Source organism: Balaenoptera physalus (assembly GCF_965194825.1).
Source record: "Balaenoptera physalus genome assembly, chromosome: 9".
NCBI classification, from domain to species: Eukaryota; Metazoa; Chordata; class Mammalia; order Artiodactyla; family Balaenopteridae; genus Balaenoptera; species Balaenoptera physalus.
In genome coordinates, this window is record NC_138888.1 from 3,643,002 (window position 1) to 3,664,919 (window position 21,918).

Below are 21,918 nucleotides of genomic sequence, written 5' to 3' on the forward strand. Positions count from 1 at the left end.
AGACGCTTCCTCTGAACCTGTGAAGTCTGCTGCTCACAAACCACATCTTCCCCCTGCACAGCACTTTGAACCAGCGCCACGCGTACCCTTCCCTCTGCGCTCAGTTATGTGGCGGGACAAGCGAGGCATCTTCCCCTTAGTGTTAGGATAGGCTCAGGATGAATATCTACTAATCCCTTGCTTGCTGTTGAGGACTTTTAAACTTTTAAAATAAGCATTTGCAAAAGGGTCAGTAGCACCCTCTTTCCTAGCCCTGTTCTCTTTTTCCCCCACGATGCCTTTGAGGCCACAGGTTTCCTTAACTGTTCATTGCGATTGCTTATCCTTAGAATAGTTAGAATTCTTCTGCCTGTGGTGTTTGTGTGAAATAAATGACCTATATTTGTAATTTATTTTCCTCTAAAATACTCAAATCATTTTGATAACTTGATCTTTAATATATAACATTGAAAAATGTTTGCCACTTTCCTGTCAAGTTAAACATGCATTTACTTTTTGACCCAGGAACATCCCTGTCATGTCTTTGCCTAGTATAATTTTGTTTCTGTTTTTTTCTGAGAATTAAGTATTACTTTTTAAAAAATTTATTTTTTATTGAAGTATAGTTGCTATACAATATTATATAAGTTACAGGTATACAGTTTAGTGATTAACAATTTTTAAAGGTGATACTTCATTTATAGTTCTTATAAAATATTGGCTATATTCTCCATGTTGTACAACATATTCTTGTAGCTTATTTTATATGTAATATAATAGCTTGTACCTCTTAATCCTCTACCCCTGTATTGCCCTTCCCCACTTCCCTCTCCCCACTGGTGACCATTAATTTGTTCTCTATATCTGTGAGTCTGCTTCTTTTTCATTTTATTCACTAGTTGTATCTTTTAGATTCCACATATGATATCATACAGTATTTGTCTTTCTATTTCTTATTTCACTTAACATAATGCTCTCCAAGTCCATCCATGTTGCTGCAAATGGCAAAATTTACTTCTTTTTTATGGCTGAGTAGTACTCCACTGTATATATGTAACACATCTTCTTTATCCATTCATCTGTTGATGGACACTTAGGTTGCTTCCATATCTTGGCAATTGTAAATAATGCTGCTATGAACAGTGGGGTACATGTATCTTTTTGAATTAGTGTTTTTGGGTTTTTTTGGATATATACCCAGGAATGGCATTGCTGGGTCATAAGGTAGTTTTATTTTTAGTTTTTTGAGAAACCTCCGTACTGTTTTCCACAGTGGCTGCACCAATTTACATTCCCACCAGCAGTGCACAAGAGTTCGCTTTTCACCAACATTTGTTATTTGTGTTTTTTGATGATAGCCATTCTGACAAGTGTGAGGTAATATCTCACTGTGGTTTTGATTTGCATTTCCCTGATGATTAGTGATGTTGAGCATCTTTTCATGTGCCTCTTGGCCATCTGCATTTCCTCTTTAGAAAAGTGTCTATTCACTTCTTCTGCCCAATTTTTAATCAGTTTTTTTTTTTCATGTTGAGTTGTATGAACTGTTTATGAATGTTGGATGTTAACCCCTTATCAATCATATCATTTGAAAATATCTTCTCCCATTCAGTAAGTTGTCTTTTTGTTTTGTCAATGATATCCTTTGCTGTGCAAAAGCTTTTAAGTTTAATTAGGTCCCATTTGTTTATTTTTGCTTTTGTTTCCTTTGCTCTAAGAGATCCAAAAAATATTGCTGTGATTTATGTCAGAGTGTTCTGCCTAAGTTTTCCTCTAGGAGTTTTCTGGTATCTGGTCTTACATTTAGGTCTTTAATCCATTTTGAGTTTATTTTTGTGTATAGTGTTAGAGAATGTTCTGATTTCATTCTTTTACATGTAGCTGTCCAGTTTTCCCGACACCACTTACTGAAGAGACTGTCTTTGCGCCATTGTATATTCTTGCCTCCTTTGTCATAGATTAATTACCCATGTAAGTGTGGGTTCATTTCTGGGCTCTCTATTCTGTTTCATTGATCTGTGTGTCTGTTTTTGTGCCGGTATCATACTGTTTTGATTACTGTGGCTTTGTAGTGTAGTCTGAAGCGGGGAAGCATTACTCCTCCAGCCCTGTTCTTTTTCTCAAGATTGTTTTGGCTATTCGAGGTATTTTGTGTTTCCATACAAATTTTTAAACTATTTGTTCTAGTTCTGTGAAAAATACCATTGGTATTTTGATAGGGATTGCACTGAATCTGTAGATTGCCTTGGGACGTATGATCATTTTAACATTAGTGATTCTTCCAATCCAAGAACACTGTTTATCTTTCCAACTGTTTGTGTCTTCTTAAATTTCTTTCATCAGTGTCTTATAGTTTTCCGAGTACAGGTCTTTTGCCTTCTTAGATAGGTTTATTCCTAGGTATTTTATTCTTTTTGATGTGGTGATAAATGAGATTGTTTCCTTAATTTCTCTTTCTGATAGTTCATTGTTAGTGTATAGAAATGCAACAGATTTCTGTATGTTAATTTTGTATCCTGCAACTTTACCAAATTCATTGATGAGCTCTAGTACTTTTCTGATGGTGTCTTTGGATTTTTTATGTATAGTATCATGTCATCTGCAAACAGTGACATTTTAAATTCTTCCTTTCCAATTTGTATTCCTTTTATTTCTTTTTCTTCTCTGACTGCTGTGATTAGGACTTCCAAAAACATGTTAAATAAAAGTGGCGAGAGTGGACATCCTTGTCTTGTTCCTGATCTTAGAGGAAATGCTTTCATCTTTTCATCATTGAGTATGATATTAGTTGTTGGTTTGTCATATATGGCCTTTATTCTAATATAATTGAAAACCTGTGTTCACAAAATGACTTCTGCAAGAATGTTCATAACAGCTTTATTCCCAATATTCCAAAGCTGGAAACAGAAACATCCCAGATATCCAACAATAGTAGAACAGATAAACAATTGGTGGTATATTTATACAACAGATGCTACCAGAAATAGAAAGGAACAAGCTACTGGAACACACACCAACATGGATGAATATCAATAATACTATGTTGAACAAATAAAGCAAGGTTCAAAATAGTTCGTGTTGTGTGATTCCATTTACATAAAATTCTTAAAACAGGCACCACTCTAGTGGGAAAATGGTTAATTAAGAAGGACCATGGGAGGGACTTTATAGAAAGATGAAATGTTCTATACCTTTATTATTATTGCTGAGATGTTTATTATTTATTTTTTAAATTACATTTATTTAAAAAATTATTTTCTTTTTCTTTTTTTGACAAATAATAATTGTATATGTCTAAAGTATACAGGGTGATGATTTGATATATGTTGTAACATGATTACCACAATCAAGTTAATTAATACAGTCATCACTCACATAGTTACTTTTTTCTTTTTTTGTGTGTGGTGAGAATGCTGAAGATCTACTCTTAGCATATTTCAGGTATGCAATACAGTATTCAGGTCTTACATTTAAGTCTTTATTTCTAGTTGATTTTTGTGTATGGCATATGATAAGGGTCCAATTTCATTCTCTTGTATGTGAATATCCAGTTTTCCCATCAACATTTATTGAAGTGACTATCCTTTCAATGCTGTGTATTCTTGTTGCCCTTGTTAAAGAGTAGTTGACCTTATATGCATGGATTTATTTCTGGGCTCTCTATTCTGTTCCATTTGGTAAGTGTCTGTTTTTATGTCAGTACCATACTGTTCTGATTACTATAGCTTTATAATATAGTTTGAAATCAGGACGTGTGATGCTTCCACCTTTTTTCTTCTTTCTCAAGATTGCTTTTGCTATTCAGGGCCTCTTGTGGTTCCATACAATCTTAGGATTGTTTGTTCTATTTCTAGGAAAAATGCCACTGGAATTTTGATAAGGATTGCATTGAATCTGTAGATCACTTTGGATACCACTGACATTTTAACAATATTAATTCTTCAAATTCATGAGTATGGGGGTATCTTTTCATTTATTTGTGCTTTCTTGTATTTCATTCATCAATGTTTTATAATTTTTAGCATACAGATCTTTTACCACCTTGGTTAAATTTATTCTTAAGTATTTTATTCTTTTTCATACTATTGTAAATGAGATTGTTATTTTAATTTCTTTTTCAGATAGTCTGTGAATAGAAATGCAACTAATTACTGTATGGTGATTTTGTGTGTCTTAATTAGTGTATATGTTACAAGAATGTATCTGTTTGTCAAAACTTAATGAATTGTACATTTCATTTTTGTATATTTTAGTATTTCTTACATTTACCTAAAAATCTAAAATATATTGACAACTAGTTAGTAGGTTTGCTATTTTCAATGACATGGCTTAACAATTCTGAAACTACTTCCGTATGTTCTAGGCTTGAGAAAATATGTAAATATGTTATAGTCATTGGCAGTAAGATATTTCATTGTTGGGTGAGGAATTACAGATATAGAAATGGGGAATATTAGAATGTGTACACTGTGGTGTTTGGTTGAAATTGAAAGTATCAGTAAGAACTCATAGTTTTTAATCTTTTACTCTACATGTATTTATAAATAAATAAGTAAAGAATTACATATTTGTATATATGTATATATATATATATTTACATAAGGCCCTCTCATATATATATATTATATTTGTGTTGATGAGAAGCCTAGAAGCAATGACAGCAGTGGGCACATATAGCTCCAGCTCTTAGATTTTAAATATCATTTGCCACTAAAAGGATCTAGGACTTCTTTTGAGAAACAGAAATGGCTGTTTCAAGCGCTAGCAAAATATTTGATGAGAAAGGAAGAAAGTCTTGAAAGCATCATGAAAATTTTTCAAAAGGGCATAAGAGATATCTTAAAGGGCTTCCCATTGGTCAAATCTGGGACAATTTGAGCATTAAAATGCATGTATAACAGTATTAATTAATATTAATTACACATGTTGAATAAAATAAGCATCTGTGAGTCCAGCCTCATGTAAATGAATGAATGAGGGAAAACAGAAAGCTCTTCTTCCCAGTAGAACGCCAAATAGCAAATGTAGGATGGTTGATAGTATTCTAGCTTCATCACCTCATTGTATTGTTGCCAAAAACACAGAACCTGAATCTAATCTTGAGAAAATATCAGACAAATCAAAATTGGCCCATATTCTTCAAAAACATCAAGTTCAAGAAAGGCTTGAACACAGAAAGGCTGTGGAATTGTTCCACATTAAAGTATACCAAAAAGACACGACAACCAGATGCCATATATGATCTGGAGTTCAAACCTGGACCACTGAGCAGGGGATAATTATAAAGACATTATTGGGACAAGGTATGAAATTTGAATGTGAATTTTTTAAATTTTAATTTAATTTATTTTTTATACAGCAGGTTCTTATTAGTCATCTATTTTATACATATTAGTGTATACATGTCAATCCCAATCTCCCAGTTCATCCCACCACCACCCCCCCAATTTCCCCCCTTGGTGTCCACATGTTTGTTCTCTGTGAATGTGAATTTTTAATTAGCTAATATTGTTGTAGCGATGTTAATTTTTCTGATTATGATAACTGCATTGTAACTATGTCTCTCACATTCAGTGTACAAATTCAGTGTATTCTCTTAATATTCTTTTTCTTAGGGAGTATATACTGAAGGTTTGGGTAAAAGGAGCATACCAACTTGTTCTCAAATATTCAGAAAAAAATATTCATTACTGTTGGGTGTATATATGTGTGTGTGTATAGACAGACAGATAGAAAAGACGGAGCGAGAGAGAGAAAGAAGAAGGAGAAGGAGAAAAAGAAGGAGGAGAAGGAGAAGAAGAAGAAGAAGGAAGGAGGGAGGGAGGAAAGGAAGGAAGGAAAGGAAGGAGGGAGGGAGGAAGCGAGGGAAAGAATTTACCAAGAGGATAAGGCAAATATGACAAAATGTAAATAATTGTTGGTATGCAGGAGTTTCTTGTACTAGTCTTATAGTTTTCTGTAGGTTTGAAATTATGTCAAAACAAAAAGTTATTTTTTAAAAAAAGGTGAATTTAAAAAAGAAACAGGAAAAATCTAAAGAATGATGATGAGAAGATATTATTCAAACATTGAGCTTTATACTGGAAACTAAGAGCTTATTTTGCATGCTTTTAAGTATTTATCCAACTTAACACCCATCTCACTCTGTTTTCTAGTGTGTTTGTTAACAGTGCTTCAAGATATGTCAGTGACCCTTCACGGAGTCATGGGCTCTTGGGTCCAGCAGGCATCACAGACTTCATCTTGTTCTCTCTCCCATTTCATTCTTGAATTGCCTCTAAACTCTTGCAGTGAAGTGGTCTTCCAATCTGTGTTTAAACACCTAATTCACTTTAGCAAGTCTGAGGACATTTACTCTTCTGGTGAGACCAGGTCTCAGCTTTCTTTCTGAACCAAGGGTTAATACTTCTCCATTCATTACCACTGTGTCTCATAAAATACTGTTTCCCTCTGGGTGAAAGAGTGGCTGTTCCCCTGCTTCCCAAATTGTGTTCCAAATGCCGTTAGGCACCACAACAAACCCACAGGGATGATTTAGGACATACTACAGTTTCATGGGAAACAACACCATCTGTCAGAGCTTGCTGGAGCTCACAGTTTCAATAGTAACCTGACATAGTTCCCAGTTTTAATGTTAGGTCACTACAGTCCTGTCAATGAAGTCATATCTCTGCAAACCCATTTTTTTAGTGGTTGCTCTAATGAAAAGCAAGTACTGCATGAAAACCAGCGTAGAACAGAAAATGAGGTTGGCCATGTCCAGTTTGATTCTAAGGTTTATACCGCCCAACTCATTGTACCTTAGAGTTCTAACTCATCTTGATTGAGGAATGTCTCAGTGATACTCAGTATATACTTTATATGGGTTCTTTTAATAAAGTCAGTCATGAAAGGACTTTGTGAAGTTAAAAATGCTGTGCAAATACAAGTTCTTAACAACTTCATTAATATACTATTGTAATTTTCTATTAGTCAAGACATAGAATTGAAAGTTTATTCAACTGAATGGAATTGATCCCTTAGTAAACTTTCTTCATCATGTTTCCATAAGAGAAGTGCATTTTTTGACGTTCATCTCCACTTGTTGCCTCTTCCTTCCCTCTCGTGTTAGTGCTCATGAGCAGCAAAATGGCCATAAGGCTAAGAACCAAATAATAATTATTCCTAGTGTTCACATTTATATATAATTTAAAATTTTCAATATATTATGGTTTGAATGATCCACTAACTATGAATGTAGGTCTTTCATATTTTAGAGGTAATATTACATTTATATAGTTTAGTAATCATAATTAGACATTTTTCTCTTATGAGATTTATGCAATTGTCATTGCTAATCAAAGCAAACAGGGTGTACTAACCCCTCTATTAGGTTCAGGATTAGAATTTGAAGCTTAATATAAACAACAACAAAATTGAGGTCATAGATCATCACAGAAAGTTACTGTTGAAAGGTATTCTAAAGACAATATATTTCAATCTTCGTGTTACACAAATGAAGAAAATGAAGCCCAGAGACTTGAAAGGAAATCTCATGATAAACTGTCCCTAACCCCAAATGTCTTCTTGTTCTCACTTGTGTGTGACAACCCATTTCCTGTCCAGAAGAGATGGAGAACAGCTGGTCATTAATGTCAGCACTGCATTCTGGTCATTTTAAAGGGCCTGTTCTCAGAATTACATTGTCAGCGAAAAGGGTCAGTCTGTATATCATTTTTATAGGGACTCCTCTATTGAATGACTAAACACCCACCTTAAAAATAGCTAAAGTATCCCTTCCCCACAAAAAAGAGGGTGTATTCGAAGAATAGATGGATTCATGAAAAAGAAATGCCTAGGGATAGAATTTTAGGCTCGAAGGCTTTTGCATGGCTGGGTCTAGGGGTTCAAAGTCTGTCATTATGACTCAGTCTCTATCTCTTGGCTTCAGTCTCAGATAAGCTCTTTCCCAGGACTTTGGGGTGGGAGGCGGTTATAGAATGAGTGGTTCTGATGATCAGTAAGGAAGAAAGGGTATATTAGAGTAGAATATTTTCTCTGGAGTTCTTCAAAACTTGGAATAGCTCAAATAGGATCTTTTTACAGATGATAAGAAACAACAAAAGCTTTTGCGACCCCATACGATGCTGTCACGTTTTGTAGGCATCAGAATTTCAAGTGTTCTTGATTCTTATGCACATTTTCACTATCACGCTGGTAATTTCCCCTTCACCCAGTGCACAGTTACCCAGCTTAATGATGGCAGACCTCTTTGAGGAATGTAAATTTGGGGCTGTGAATCAAAATCCTTCCTCAAGGGGACCTGGTCTCCCCTGGCTTTATTCAAGAAGTTCTGTGAAGTGGCTCAAGTCTCGAATTCATTGAGGTACCTGACTTTCTGCTGTGGTAATTAAGTCAGATTTTTGTTCGCTTAACCCAGAACTTCTCTCTTCAGACAAATGAAAAAATAGTAGGTCGCCCTATCTATTTCAGTTCCAGGGACACTGATCGAGTGCTTGATCCAGTGTCGAAGAGCTCTGCTGGCCAGGTCATTCTGATAGCAGCTTCAGTTTTGTCCATTTTGCTAACAACACCTTATCTCTGGAGATTTATGTGTTGCCTCTTGTCCCCTCAACGCCAAGATCCCATCTTCTCAGTGAAGCAGGGGACCCTGTTGGAGGGCGGTGGTGCCCCTAGTCATCCGAGGCCCACACCGCAGAGCTCTTCACACAGGCCAGGCGGGTATGGCCTCGGGATGTCCTTTTCATGGCCTTGATGAAGGGAGTGTCCATGGGATATAGCTAGGGGCTGGGTAGACGGGTCGTATAGGACAAATCCACTCTAGCATTCAAGTCTTGCCAAGGTTAGAATGTATACCAAGGAAGTTCTGGTTTTCAGCTTCATTTAATGTCAGCCATGTTGGGGCATAGGTTTTAGCCAAGCAAGCACTAGCACACAGAAGCCAGTACTTCTGCTTAGTGCACCCATATAAAAAATTTGCCTGGTCTACCATTATCTTTATCCTAGCCTATTCCAGCACCTGTGAGATCTATTCTCCTTTGTTTCCGAGGTTTCTATACATTAGCGAAATCTAATCCATTCCTTTTGGTGTATAGTCATCTCTTGACAAGTCATCCTTGATACTGCATTTTCTGGGGCCTGCCTGGAACTTGAGTCTGTTAATAGGTCAGAAGCCAAGAGAGGTGGTGGACGATGGGCAGACTTCAGCCCTCACGGGTTCTAAGTTTCATCGGAGTCTGTCCCTATATCTCATGTCACTGAACCTTCCCTTCCCTGACCATCCTATTTAAAAGGTAGCCCTCTCCCTCCAAAGGCATTTACTGTCAGCCGTCCCAGCTCTCCTTTCTGCATCGTGACCACTGCCTTCCTTCACACCGTGTAGATTACTTATTCCCCTCCAGCGGGAATGTACGTTCCTTGAGGACTGGAATTTTATTTTGTTCATGCTCTAGCATTTTTTGTTTCTAGAAGTGTTCCTACGTGTAGTAGGTTGTCAGGATTGGCTGCGCATGTTTTGTTTTGAGCCACAGAGTCACAGAATTTTATTTTATTAAGTTCGCCATGGTTGATGTTTGGCGAAGAGGCTTAGGAAGGCAAGCTGTGTAGCAGGGAAGCTCATTACAAGACTGTTTTCAGTCCTTTGAAGAAGACACAGTGCCGGGCACAGCCACGGTTTCGCTTCCACCTTCTTCCCAGACCTTTGTCCACCTGCTGTTGTCCCCGCCCCGCGGTGCAGCCTCATGCCACGGGCTTGCTGCGGGGCTGCCGCTACTACGGCGGCGGCTCCTGCTCTCGTTCTAGTGGCAGAGTTGAGGTCAGACTAGAGTGGTCGCCACGTGCACCCAAGTGAGTGGCGAGTAATAAACTTTGTTTCACTCGGTGCGATGCATGGGGGGGGCTCTTCTAGCATATTAGGATGTTTCATTCAGTTAGCAAACTTTCAAACTGTTTTTACTGATCTAGTTCCCTGATACATCATATATCAATATAAAACTTCAGAAACAAAATTGTAATTTGTAACATTCGATGTCTTAATATAAATAGGCATGCATGGAGTCTATAGATAATTCTAAGTAAGTTGTAGCAATTTTAATTTTCAATCTGTGTTTATAGTAGATCATAATATTTAAATCATGCTCTATAAAAGCATAATGAATAGCTATTATATAACATAAAGCCATAAATATTAATATGTTTTACAAACTAAGGAATTTTTATTTTATTATATTTAATTATGTCTTTTTTTTTATTCAAAGTATCAAGATACAAATATGCAGGGAGTCGTATACGAACTGAACAGCTATATAGAACAACGGTTGGATACAGGAGGAGACAACCAACTACTCCTCTATGAATTGAGTAGCATCATTAAAATTGGTAAGAAACGTTTTATAGTCCTCCTAGTAGAAAAATTAAACCGAAGATAAAGTTAAATTATGTTCTCTTCACTGATGATATGTAAGCATATATACATCGTTCTTTCTGGTTGACGCTTATATTATTGGTTATTCAGTATTATGAATATCACTTTGTCTATTTTTAAATACTTAAAAAATTAAATGTAAGTCTCAAATTTAAAAAATATTTTCTAATAGTTCTGATATTCACATTTTGACAGATGTATTATTACATAGTACATTGCTGTATGCATTTGAGGATGTCATATCTTAAAAATTGCAATAGCTAATGAAAATATTCTAATTATGTGATTCAGCAAAGCCATAAATTACTTTGTTCAGTTTACTGCATGACCGTTAATTTTGCTAACAAATCCATTCAAAAGACTCATATTTGAGGTCTCACCTTAGAGAATTCATGCATGTGATATTCTTCCATTGAGATTAGTTTCTTCCTTTTTTATTACTTTGGCAGCCACAAAAGCTGATGGATTTGCACTGTATTTCCTTGGAGAGTGTAATAATGTAAGTATCTAAATTTAGATATAGGTGCTCTAGATAAGAGAATGTTATAAGCTTTTTAAAAAAGATAAACTATTATGTTACAAACAACTTAATAGATGTATCATAATTAAGTACCTTAAAGCTCATTTTGTATTTTGTTTCTATATGTGGTTATTACCAGCTGGGAATTTTAACAACATGGTGACATTTAGGCATAAAATCTTATATTTTTTTATTGTTTTGGTTTTGGTTTGTGGTATCCTATTTTCTGAATGGCATTTCTAGACTTACTGTTTGGTATAGAAGTTATTTCATCACTGTGGGCTGGGATGTCAGGGACAGTCTATGCCCTTTTTTCACACACAATCTGCAGTAGAAGAAAATGAGAACAGAAGTTTTATGTGAATTTTTTAGATATTTTTTAAGATGACTCTAAAAGTGCAGGGATGGATTTGCTAGGTATAGATTCCTGAGCTGTGGTGGCCGTGGCTCAGACTGTTTGGTGGCATGGGGCTGCCCAGGGGTGCCTGGTCCAGTCTTTGGTGGGCCAGGCAGACCCTGTGTTTCTGGTTTGACTCACTGCAAGCACAGCCCACTGTCAAGTGCAGCTTGCATAGGCACTTGCAAAAGTATTTCGAGACGTTCCATTACTGGCATTTGAGTTTTATTATGGTATTAACTAACACATATATAACATTTTAGAAAAATGTTCTGAACCAGTAACACCTATATTCATAGCTGAAATATATAAGACTCCGTTATAACGTTATTTTGCAAACTTTTACTGTGTATTTCTTGTGCGTTTGGTATTGTTATTTGAGATTTGGGATGTATTTTTGCAGTGTGATACTTGTTTTTGTGAGTTATCAAAACTCACAAAATATATAATATATTTATATAATATAATATTTATATAATATTTATATTATATAAAATGTTAATAGGAATAGAGACACAGTAGTCTGAGTTTTTTTTTTTTTAAACATCTTTATTGAAGTATAATTGCTTTACAATGGTGTGTTAGTTTCTGCTTTATAACAAAGTGAATCAGTTATACATATACATATGTTCCCATATCTCTTCCCTCTTGCGTCTCCCTCCCTCCCACCCTCCCCATCCCACCCCTCTAGGTGGTCACAAAGCACCAAGCTGATCTCCCTGTGCTATGCGGCTGCTTCCCACTAGTTATCTGTTTTACATTTGGTAGTGTATATATGTCCATGATACTCTCTTACCCTGTCACATCTCACCCCACCCCCTCCCCATATCCTCAAGTCCATTCTCTAGTAGGTCTGTGTCTTTATTCCCGTCTTGCCACTAGGTTCTTCATGGCCTTTTTTTTTTTTTTTTTTCCCTTAGATTCCGTATATATGTGTTAGCATACTGTATTTGTTTTTCTCTTTCTGACTTACTTCACTCTGTATGACAGACTCTAACTCCATCCACCTCATTACAAATACCTCCATTTCATTTCTTTTTATGGCTGAGTAATATTCCATTGTATATATGTGTATTCATGAATAGTCGAGTAGTGCAAAGCACGACAGTAGTTGCACAAAAAGTATTTATTGGCTGAACGACTTAGCTCGTAACTGATCCTCTTCATTTGCACTGCCCTCGTTTCCCCTTGCGTTGTGATAATCTATGTTACAAGATTAAAAGCTCTTTAGGACAAGGACCTTTCCTTATTCATTTCTGTATTCACCTAGCATCTCTCCTTGTGCCTTTCACATAAACAGTTAACAAGAGGGTTTAATAAATTGAATTATTCAGATATTACTCCTACTTGTAAATACTTTGTGTTTTACATACTGGTAGTATTTTAGAATGGCTAAGCTACTAAAATAACAAATAGATCTCTTTCCTCTTCATTCCAAAAATTTGTTTCTAAAATTTGAGATTTTTATTTAAAAATCAAGACTTCCTTTCAGAAAATTATTATATAATTTGCAATAATTTTTATGATTTCTGGTATGTTTATTATCATGTAACTGTGATGGTCCACATCTCATTACTCCTTCCCTGACATCTCCAGACAACCCACAGGGGTTGGCCATGGCAGCCGTGTTTGTTTCATGTGACCCTTGACCTTCAATCACAGCTGTTTGGGACCCAAACGGGGACCAGTCAGATTCTCTACTGAAACCTGGATCGTGGACTCAGCATTCTAGCTGTTTACCTGAAAAGAAATGATGTGAATCCTAAACCGAGGTTGCCACGGTGGGTTGGCCCTCTTCTTCTCCACGTGATGGAGAATGGGGAGACGGGGAGACCTTGTTTGCAGAGGTCGAAAAGCGGCGGGCGCCTCGAGGCCTGGGTCTGCAGTGTGGGCACCTCCAATGGTGCTTGACTCTTGGAGCCTGGATTGAGATTCCTAACCCCCATGCTTTTAATCACTTGGCTACAGTTCTCACTTCATTGTTTGCATACTTCTGCATGATGATGATTTAGAAAACGCTTTTGTATTTATAAAATCCAAAATGCAATTCTCTGTGTATCAATTCTAATTCTTTCACTTTTACTTATCATTCACTTTTGTAGCTTAATTGAGGGGGGCGGAATACCATGTCTTTTCAGGCTTTAGTTGGCTCCTTATTCTAAACCCTCAGGTCAGTTAATATACTCTATGTGGTTCTCTCTAGGGTCATTACTCCTTTCTCTCCCACATCTCAGGGGCCAAGTGTATCCTGTTTAACAGTATAACCCTAGGAGCAGCAGGGTACATAGCAAAACTGTAGCTTTTTCTGACCTTCCTAAGTCAGATTCCACTCTGCTATGCTTTCTTAATGTCATATACTTCTCCTGCATAGAATTTAGCTGAACCTGTAATTACATATTTATCTGTGATTTGTTCGATTATTTGCTTATCTGGCTTTCTCACTAGACTATAAGCCTCACGAAGGCAAAGACCTTGTCTCCCTGGGAGGATAATTTTAGGGGATAATGACTGTTTTGTTCACTGTATTTTTCCTTTTATGCATTCCGCATAGGTAGTGGGGCCCTTGTTGCTTCCTTAACCCAGTGATCTCTCTGGATTAGGAAGAAGACCTACTGTCTGAAGTCAGTTCACGGAGGTGTTTCTTTAGATGTATCTGCATAATTACCAGTTCCTTTGCTTCTCATTTCTTCTTGTATCTCAGGTCTAACATTTGGAATCAGTTTTTTTCTGTCTCAGAGAACTTCCCTGAGTGAGAATCTGCTGATGTGAAACTCTCTCATTTTTGTGTGTCTGAATATATCTTTCTTTCCCTGCTTTCTTGAAAGATATTTTTGCTGGATGGAGAATTCAGGTTGATAAATATTATCTCTCCATATATTGACTATAATTAGTTACATTTTGGTGGTTTTTGGATTTGTCTCAGTCCTTCATTTTTTTTTTTGTTCCCTGGACCTATTTTCAAGTTTATCTTTTATTTCTTGAAATATACTAACTATACCTCTCTTGTGTTGTTTCATATTCTTTCTGAAATTAGTTTCTTGGCTTTTGTTTCATCTGCCTTTCATCGATGATGACTTATGTGCTCATGCCTTTTATTTATTAACCATAAACCATATTCCTTTGGCCCTTTTAAATGGATATTCTTGAGGCTGTTGAAGTTCCTTTCCTGTTGTATTTCTAGAGATTGGATATCTATTTGTTTTTGTCAGTCACCTAAGGCAGTATCAATTCAGGACGATTTTAATTAAATTATCTAGTTGAGATTTTTTTTCAGACCACTGAGTGGTATGGATTCAAGCCTCAAATCCACATGATGTGCAGTTGTTATTTTTCAGAGGAGATTTTTATTTTCCCTCCAGCAATAAATCCAAGATAATCTGGTTTCCTAGTAATCCCCTTGCAGCTGTAAGTATATTCACCCTTCAAACTAAGATGAGCCCATAGCCCTTTGCTGGTCCTGGCCCCATCCATGCAGTTGAAAATCCACATATAACTTTACAGTCGGCCCTCAGTATCCACGGGTCCACATCTGCAGACTCAATCAGCCGCAGATGTGTAGTACTGCCACGGCATTTATTGAAATAAATTAGTGGATCTACACAGTTCAAACCCATGTTGTTCAAGCGTCAACTCTATATCTAGGCTTTAGTTGATGCTCTCAAGAAAAAAACAGTTTGGGATTTGCTAACCTCTCAGGGTTCCTTTATCTACTTCCTTTTAGATTTCTGTGGATTCCTCCATTCTTGTCAGCCCAGCAATGCGTTATAAAATATTTGTGAAATATACTTTATCCAGCTTTTAAATAATTTTAAAATTGTTTTTTTCAGGAGTGTCAAATTATCTAATCTGCCATATTGCTTGCAACAGATGTTGACATACTTCTAAAATGCAAGCTAACCATATTAAATAAAATAAAACATTTTGTTGAACAATGAGCAGATACATGTATATTTTCTTATATTTCTTCCTTTGTACATGAAAGGTAGCATATTATAGATATTTATCAATGTTTTTAAAAGCTGTCTCTGGATTTTGAATCATAGTTAGAAAGTGTTTCTTAATAACTCACTTTCAAAACAAAATATATATACTTCAGTGACAAAATTATAATAATGTAACCCAAATGGACTGAGATAAAATTTTTAGTCTATATCAATAAATACCAAGGATTAAGACAGACATGGCAGGGACTATGACATCCTTATATGTATAAAAGTATTAATTTCTTTTTTCGTAAGTGAGAATCAGTAGAAAAAATTTAATTTCTGAAATTGATGCATTGAGAAATATAATTTAAGTAATTTTTAAATACATCAAAAGTTATATTAGTAGAATTTAAAACCCACATTCATATTACCAGAGAAGAAAAATTTAAAGAAAACATAGAAAGTTTAGGAGACGATAGAAAACAACCTAAGTGGTATTAAAGCACTAAAAATAAAGCGTAAAATGTGATTATCACACTCATTTTGAAGATAATTTAAAAGATAGTAAAACAATAGCGTGAAAATGACAAATTATGAGAGGATACTTATATTAATAAATGTGAAAATCTAGATAAAATGGACAGTGTTTGAGGACAATATAAATTGCTCCATTTAATGCAAAGGATGATAGAAAACTAATAGACCGGTAAATGGAAGAAATGGAAAGCAGTGTTGAAATGATGTTTTTTAAAAAGCTGGTAGGACATTTACTGAACACTGTTTTTTGAGCACCAGCCTCGTTCAGGCAGTTGCTAGCTGTGGGGCACATTGATGAACCAGAATCGTTTTCTGTACTTCTGTGCTTACACTCCACTGGGGACAGCCCTTCAGGAGAGAGAATTCCTGTCTACACTGTCTCAGAGCTTGGCAAGAGAAGGCAAGCTTCCCAGTTAGCGGCTTAGTTTTCCAAAGAATTTTGATTCTGGAGTTGGATTATGTGAGTTCCAATTCACCACTTTGGGACTTTGACAAGAGTCTTAAACTTTCTAAGTCTGAATTTAACCTCCATTGATTAAATGTTACATCATGCGTGTTATTTAACAAACCATTTTAGACACCTGCCATGTACCAAAAACTGTGCTAAATTGCTGAGCATACAAAGATAAATAAAAATCATTCCCGTCCTCAAAGAATGTACAACCAGTAGGAGAAATCAAGAAATCCGCAGTTAATTACAGCACAGGACCTTACGTGCGAACAGAGAGGAGCCAAGGTGCTCTGGGATCCTGCATTTGATGGGGCTGGCAGGGGTGCTGGGGTTGGTGACACTGAAAAGAGCTTGGACGATGAGCTCTGTGGTGGAGCAGGGCTTAGGAGGCCTCTCCCTTAACAGACAAGAAGGGACAGTAAAGGAAGAAGCAATTTGTGAGAAATCTGGAGCTGGGAAAGGAAGCCTTTTGTGTTCTGACTAATACCAGTGTCTGACACATAACATATACAAGACGCTCTTGAAATGTTTGTTGGGCAAAACTGATTTTTCCATGATTAAGATTTTGCTTAATTCACCTTTTAATCTTTCTACAGGTTTTCTCTTTCATACCTAGTCACATACTCCACTTACTATGTAACATGTTTTATAATGTCATTACTATAGTTTTTCTTGTGTTGCCTATAATTGGGGTTTGTGAAAGCTGGAAACCTAGTGATCTCTAATTATACGTCAAACTTTGTAATTCATAAAGTAAGTTCATAGATAGCCTTTGTGTATTAGCTTAGAAACCAGTTTACAGCCAGTAGTTTAGAGTAACTGTGTGACTTTTTTCAATGCACAATGACTTTAGTAGGTTTATTTCTAAGAATTATGCTAACAAAGTTAGGCATGTGGTTCAAGGTCCAGTGTACCTGGGGTTCCTGGCTCACGCCCTCTGCCCGGATCTACATTCATCTACTCTCCAGTGCCATCTAGTGTCTATAAGAAAAATAACTTAATGGTAAGCCTAAATAATGTTTTTTCTTCTTAAAAAGTGTTTCCAAAATTTAACTGGTTGTGAGTTGAGACCTTAACATGAAAGTGAAGTTTCATGAATCAAGTGATCTTTGAATCGTTCATGGAAAGAAAGATGAGAGCAACTGTGTACCAAGTGAAGTAGACTTCTCTCTTTAGTTGATGTCAATGAATCAGTTTCCCAATTCATCCAAAAATCCTGATTTTTAAGAAATAATGTGTGATAGGCTATTCTATGGTTCTTTCCCCACCCAATCTATTTCTCAAAATTTGATTTTTTAACTAATTTGAATGCTTTTTATTCCTTCATTGAGCCAACTTATACATTATGACTACCGTTACCAATCTTCTCTAGTTTAAATTATTTAACTTTAGAAATATTTATGAAAATGTACTGTTATCACAAAAATATTGGATAGTTCATAATGAGTTTCTTTGAAAGAGCTAATTCATCCCCTACTACTGCATGGCCTCGCCTCTGGATTGATTTCTAGCTCTTTGGCCAGTCTTCTTGCTCGTGTTGGGAGGGGAAGGGCCTAACAACAGTCAAGCCACCTGCAGAGCTGTCAGGTGGGAGTGAAGGCGCAGAGCATTAGTGGGCAGGTGCACGCCCTGAGTGCAGTGACGCTCTTCTCTGGAAAGGGTAGAGGTGGTTGAGGTTTGAAACTTTGAACCTTTTCCTTGTTTTTAGTTTTCGTGTAGTTTTCATCTCTAACCTCTAAAAAATGTTTGTGTTAATAAAAGTTTTCATAGATTCATACAACATTAAAGCAGAAATTAATTTTAGAGGCTCATTTCAACACTGGATGTTATAGATTGTAAATGTATGCAGAATAGTCTTAATACGTTTAAAATGTTATGTAGTGATGTTTGATGAAAGTTTTCATTCATCCACCTATGAAAATAAATAGTGAGTATAATCTTTTTCATCTTATTAATCTGAACATCCCAGTCAAGTTCTTATGTCAAAATTCATAATGATTGGCATGGAGGAGTGGGAGGTACAAACCATTGGGTGTAAGATAGGCTTCCGAGGGTGTATTGTACAATACGGGAAATATAGCCAATATTTTGTAATAACTTTAAATGGAAAGTAACCTTTAAGCATTGTATTAAAAAAATTTTTAAATACGTTTTTAAGAATTCATCATGATTGATTTTGAAAAATAAAGCCCTTACTTCATTTTTAAGTTTCTTTAGAACTTATTTACACCCATCAGTTGTTAATGCATTAATGCAGGCCCTTCACCAATGAAAAATGCAAAATATGTCTTATAAATTATGATTATTTTGAAACATGAAGAACCCAAGCAAGAGTCGCCTTGCCAGATCACAACATGTACTATAAACTTACGGTAATTAAAAGAGTGTGCTAGGCAAATAAACCAAGTGGTACAGAATTGAGAGTTCAGAAGCAGACCCAAGTGTACTTGGGGATTTAGTATATGATGAAAGTGTCAGTTCAGCCAGTGGGAAAAAGAAGACTATTCGATGCACAACTATCTGTTCGATTATTTCTGTGGAGTAAATAAAGGTATATTTAATAAACTTTTCTCCATTCCTGAATACATGTAAAATTTAGCCTCTAATTTGGAGGTTCGTTATCGACATTGTCTGTTTGCAGTAATAGCTGCCTATCAGCCTGTTCCACTACAAAGATCATACAGAATATGCTATTGCAGAACACACAATTCAAACCAGTGATTGATCTTTAATCAGAAATGGAGGTCATGGACGGAGCTGTTGCACAGGCGAATCGTATGGAGTTAAAAAAAAAATGCCACCCAAAAAGAGTAGGAAACTACTAAGTGCACAGAGGAGAGAAATTGAAGCTGTAAAAACATCAAAAAACAGGTGTCTGTCTAGGTTGGTCCTCATTTTCCCTTCCTATCTGAGCTTTTGGCCTTCATATGACAACTTATTCAAAATTTTGTTAGCACTTGCCCTCAGCTCTCATTTGTAAACATTTCTACTTGGTAAGTATGAACAAATATCATAACCTAATTAGTAAAACAAGTATAAAGTTCCCACTGTAAAGAATTATTTATTTTTTTGATAATTATTTTCCACAAGGAGTTTTCCACATTCAATCAAGTAATTGAAAGATTTCTAAATCATTTATTTTCAGCAAATCTAGTATGTAAAATAGCTTTCCATATACCCAAGGTGCAGTATTTGCTTGTCTGTTTCTTGTGCATCATATAGAAAGCCTACACAGAGGCAATAAATGTTTTATATTAAATAAATGACCTAATAACCTAGGAATGTGTATGTGTAAGCTATTTTGTCATATTGAATTATGAAGCTAAATGAAGATATTATTATGAAGATATTATTATGAAGATATTATGAAGATACTATTAAATCCAGGCTTAAAGGGCATATAGCAAAGTCATCCAAAAGAGATATCTGTTGTATATCTTCAAACAACAAACAAATAAAGTCAACAACTATTTTTAAAAAAATCCAAACCTTCTGTTGGGAGCTTGCTTTAGAGTTTACTTTCTATTGCTGTCATGGGAAGTTCTTTAAGACTTATCTAAACGATTCAGGTCAATTTAAGTTCATTTCCTGCAGTTCTGACTCTGGTTGAGTAAAGAAACATTACTCAGCATCCTTCTTACGATTAACTTTCTCATAGTTTGGAAAAATCATTGTCAATTCTGACTTTTATTCAGGCTAAATATACCATGTCCTTTACATTTTTTTCTTGCAATCTTCTCTCTTCCTGTTCTTGGATCATTTCGCTACTCTTCTCTCAATCTTAAGAAGGGGTGACACACTGAATTGTATTGCCACATAGATAGTAAATCTAATTAAAGTCTTACTTCGTTTATGTCATATGTATATTGGTGCATTATAGTAACTATAAAAACAGTGACTTATTTCTAGCCTCTTTAAAAAGAAAGTGCATTTGTCATTTATCATCTCACGTGTACTTGAATTGTAAAGATCTTTTTAAAGTGTGTAACTTGTATTTAAACATTTTAAGCTTAATCCTTTTTAAAAGAAGCATTCAAAAAACATTTTTCACAGGCATAATAACAAATTACTGCTTAAACACAATCCTAACTAATGTAGATATATTAAGGAATAAAAATATTTTGAACTTAACTTGTCATCTTTAGATAATGATGACTTACTTAAAGCAGATGGGGTGAGCCAAAGCTGTTTTCCTCCTCTCTGCTCCCAGTGATGGAAGTAGCTCAAGTTTATAGGGTTCACTCTCTTGTGATTGTTAAGATTTTACTCGAAGAAAGGGCTCTTCAACATTACAAAGCTTGAAAACCATGTTATCTAAAAAGTAATAACCACATCCAACTCATTGTCTTCACCTAGACCTAGCTTAGTGCTAGCAAGCATTAATAGGAACATCTTTAGCTTCAGAGGATTGCCTAATACTCACTGCTTCAAAAGGGCATCATCCGTAAGTCATAGCACTCCAATTTAAGATAAAAGTATAGTGTTGGGAGCATTTACCAGAACTTCAATATTTTTCAAATTGAGTAGGTAATCATAATACAGTTATGTCAAAATATTTCTCCCCATGCCCAGATGACTTGTTTTGATGAGCAATTCTTATTTAGTAGAAATTTATTTTTAAATATGATTTGGTTTAGTCAAAATAACTGATCATATTTTAAAAAACATTTCTTTTAAAATAGTTTCAAATGTTATCCTCCCACCTAGTCTTTTGAGACGGAAAGATACACCCAGCTTTGTCCTTTTTATTTTTTTTTGGTGTGTGTGTGCAGAGAAGAGCAAAGATCTTACCAATAGTATTCTGAATCTGTAATTTTATGGGCAGGTCAGTTTCAGGAATGGAGTGGTTGAGTATTAAAAATAGAAATAATGTTCTGAGAAAGATTTTTAATGAAAATGAAAAAATATAACCAAATCATATTGACCTGTAGTTACAGAGCCATGTGGCAAGTCTGTAGGGTGGTGGGGTGCAGTGTATCTGTTTCTTGTGTGATAGTTTCTTGAGCCCAAGGACAGCTTACATTTTTTTTTCATTTTATTATTTTCTGTGGATAAAAATCGGAGGCTATTTTAAGAGATTTTTTGCACCTAGATATTTGTGTGAGTATTGTATCTAGCCTGTGTGTTGTTGTGTGCGTAGAACATATGAAAGAGAATTTCACCTCAGATGCTCAGTTTGGTCATTGCAAAGCACCTTTCCTCATCTTATGTCTCTACTTTTCCTTGGCTCACAGATTTCTCGCGATTGTTAAGTAATCTTTTCGTCCTGTGCCAAAGACTTTCCTAAGTCTATAAAACATATTCCTTTCTTCTTCCTAGAGCCTTTGTGTGTTTACCCCACCTGGAATCAAGGAAGGAAAACCCAGGCTCATCCCTGCTGGGCCCATCGCCCAGGGCACCACCACCTCTGCCTATGTGGCCAAGTCCAGAAAAACGTTGCTAGTAGAAGACATCCTTGGGGTAAGTGGCTTTTTACCCTTTGTGACATTCGTAACCTGAAGTATTTAATTAAGAAAGATAACATATACTCTTGATGTTATAATTTAAGCCATTTTATAAAAGCTTTAAAGCAAGATACAGATCAATAAATGCATGTGTATGTAAACTAATTCTTTGTACTCCAAGAATTATATCTCACGTACCCCCAAGATGTAGATTTGAGTAGTTGTTCTTTCAACATTTGCC

General features: G+C 35.7%; 1 protein-coding gene across 1 annotated transcript in view; it reads left to right on the plus strand.

Annotated features, from left to right (window-relative positions):
- Window positions 1–21,918, plus strand: part of PDE10A (phosphodiesterase 10A) — a 307,742-nt gene that overhangs the window by 191,625 nt on the left and 94,199 nt on the right. Inside the window, 3 exon segments of the mRNA XM_082475548.1 lie at window positions 10,236–10,356; window positions 10,852–10,901; window positions 21,553–21,693. Of these exon segments, the coding sequence (XP_082331674.1) occupies window positions 10,236–10,356; window positions 10,852–10,901; window positions 21,553–21,693 (312 nt within the window).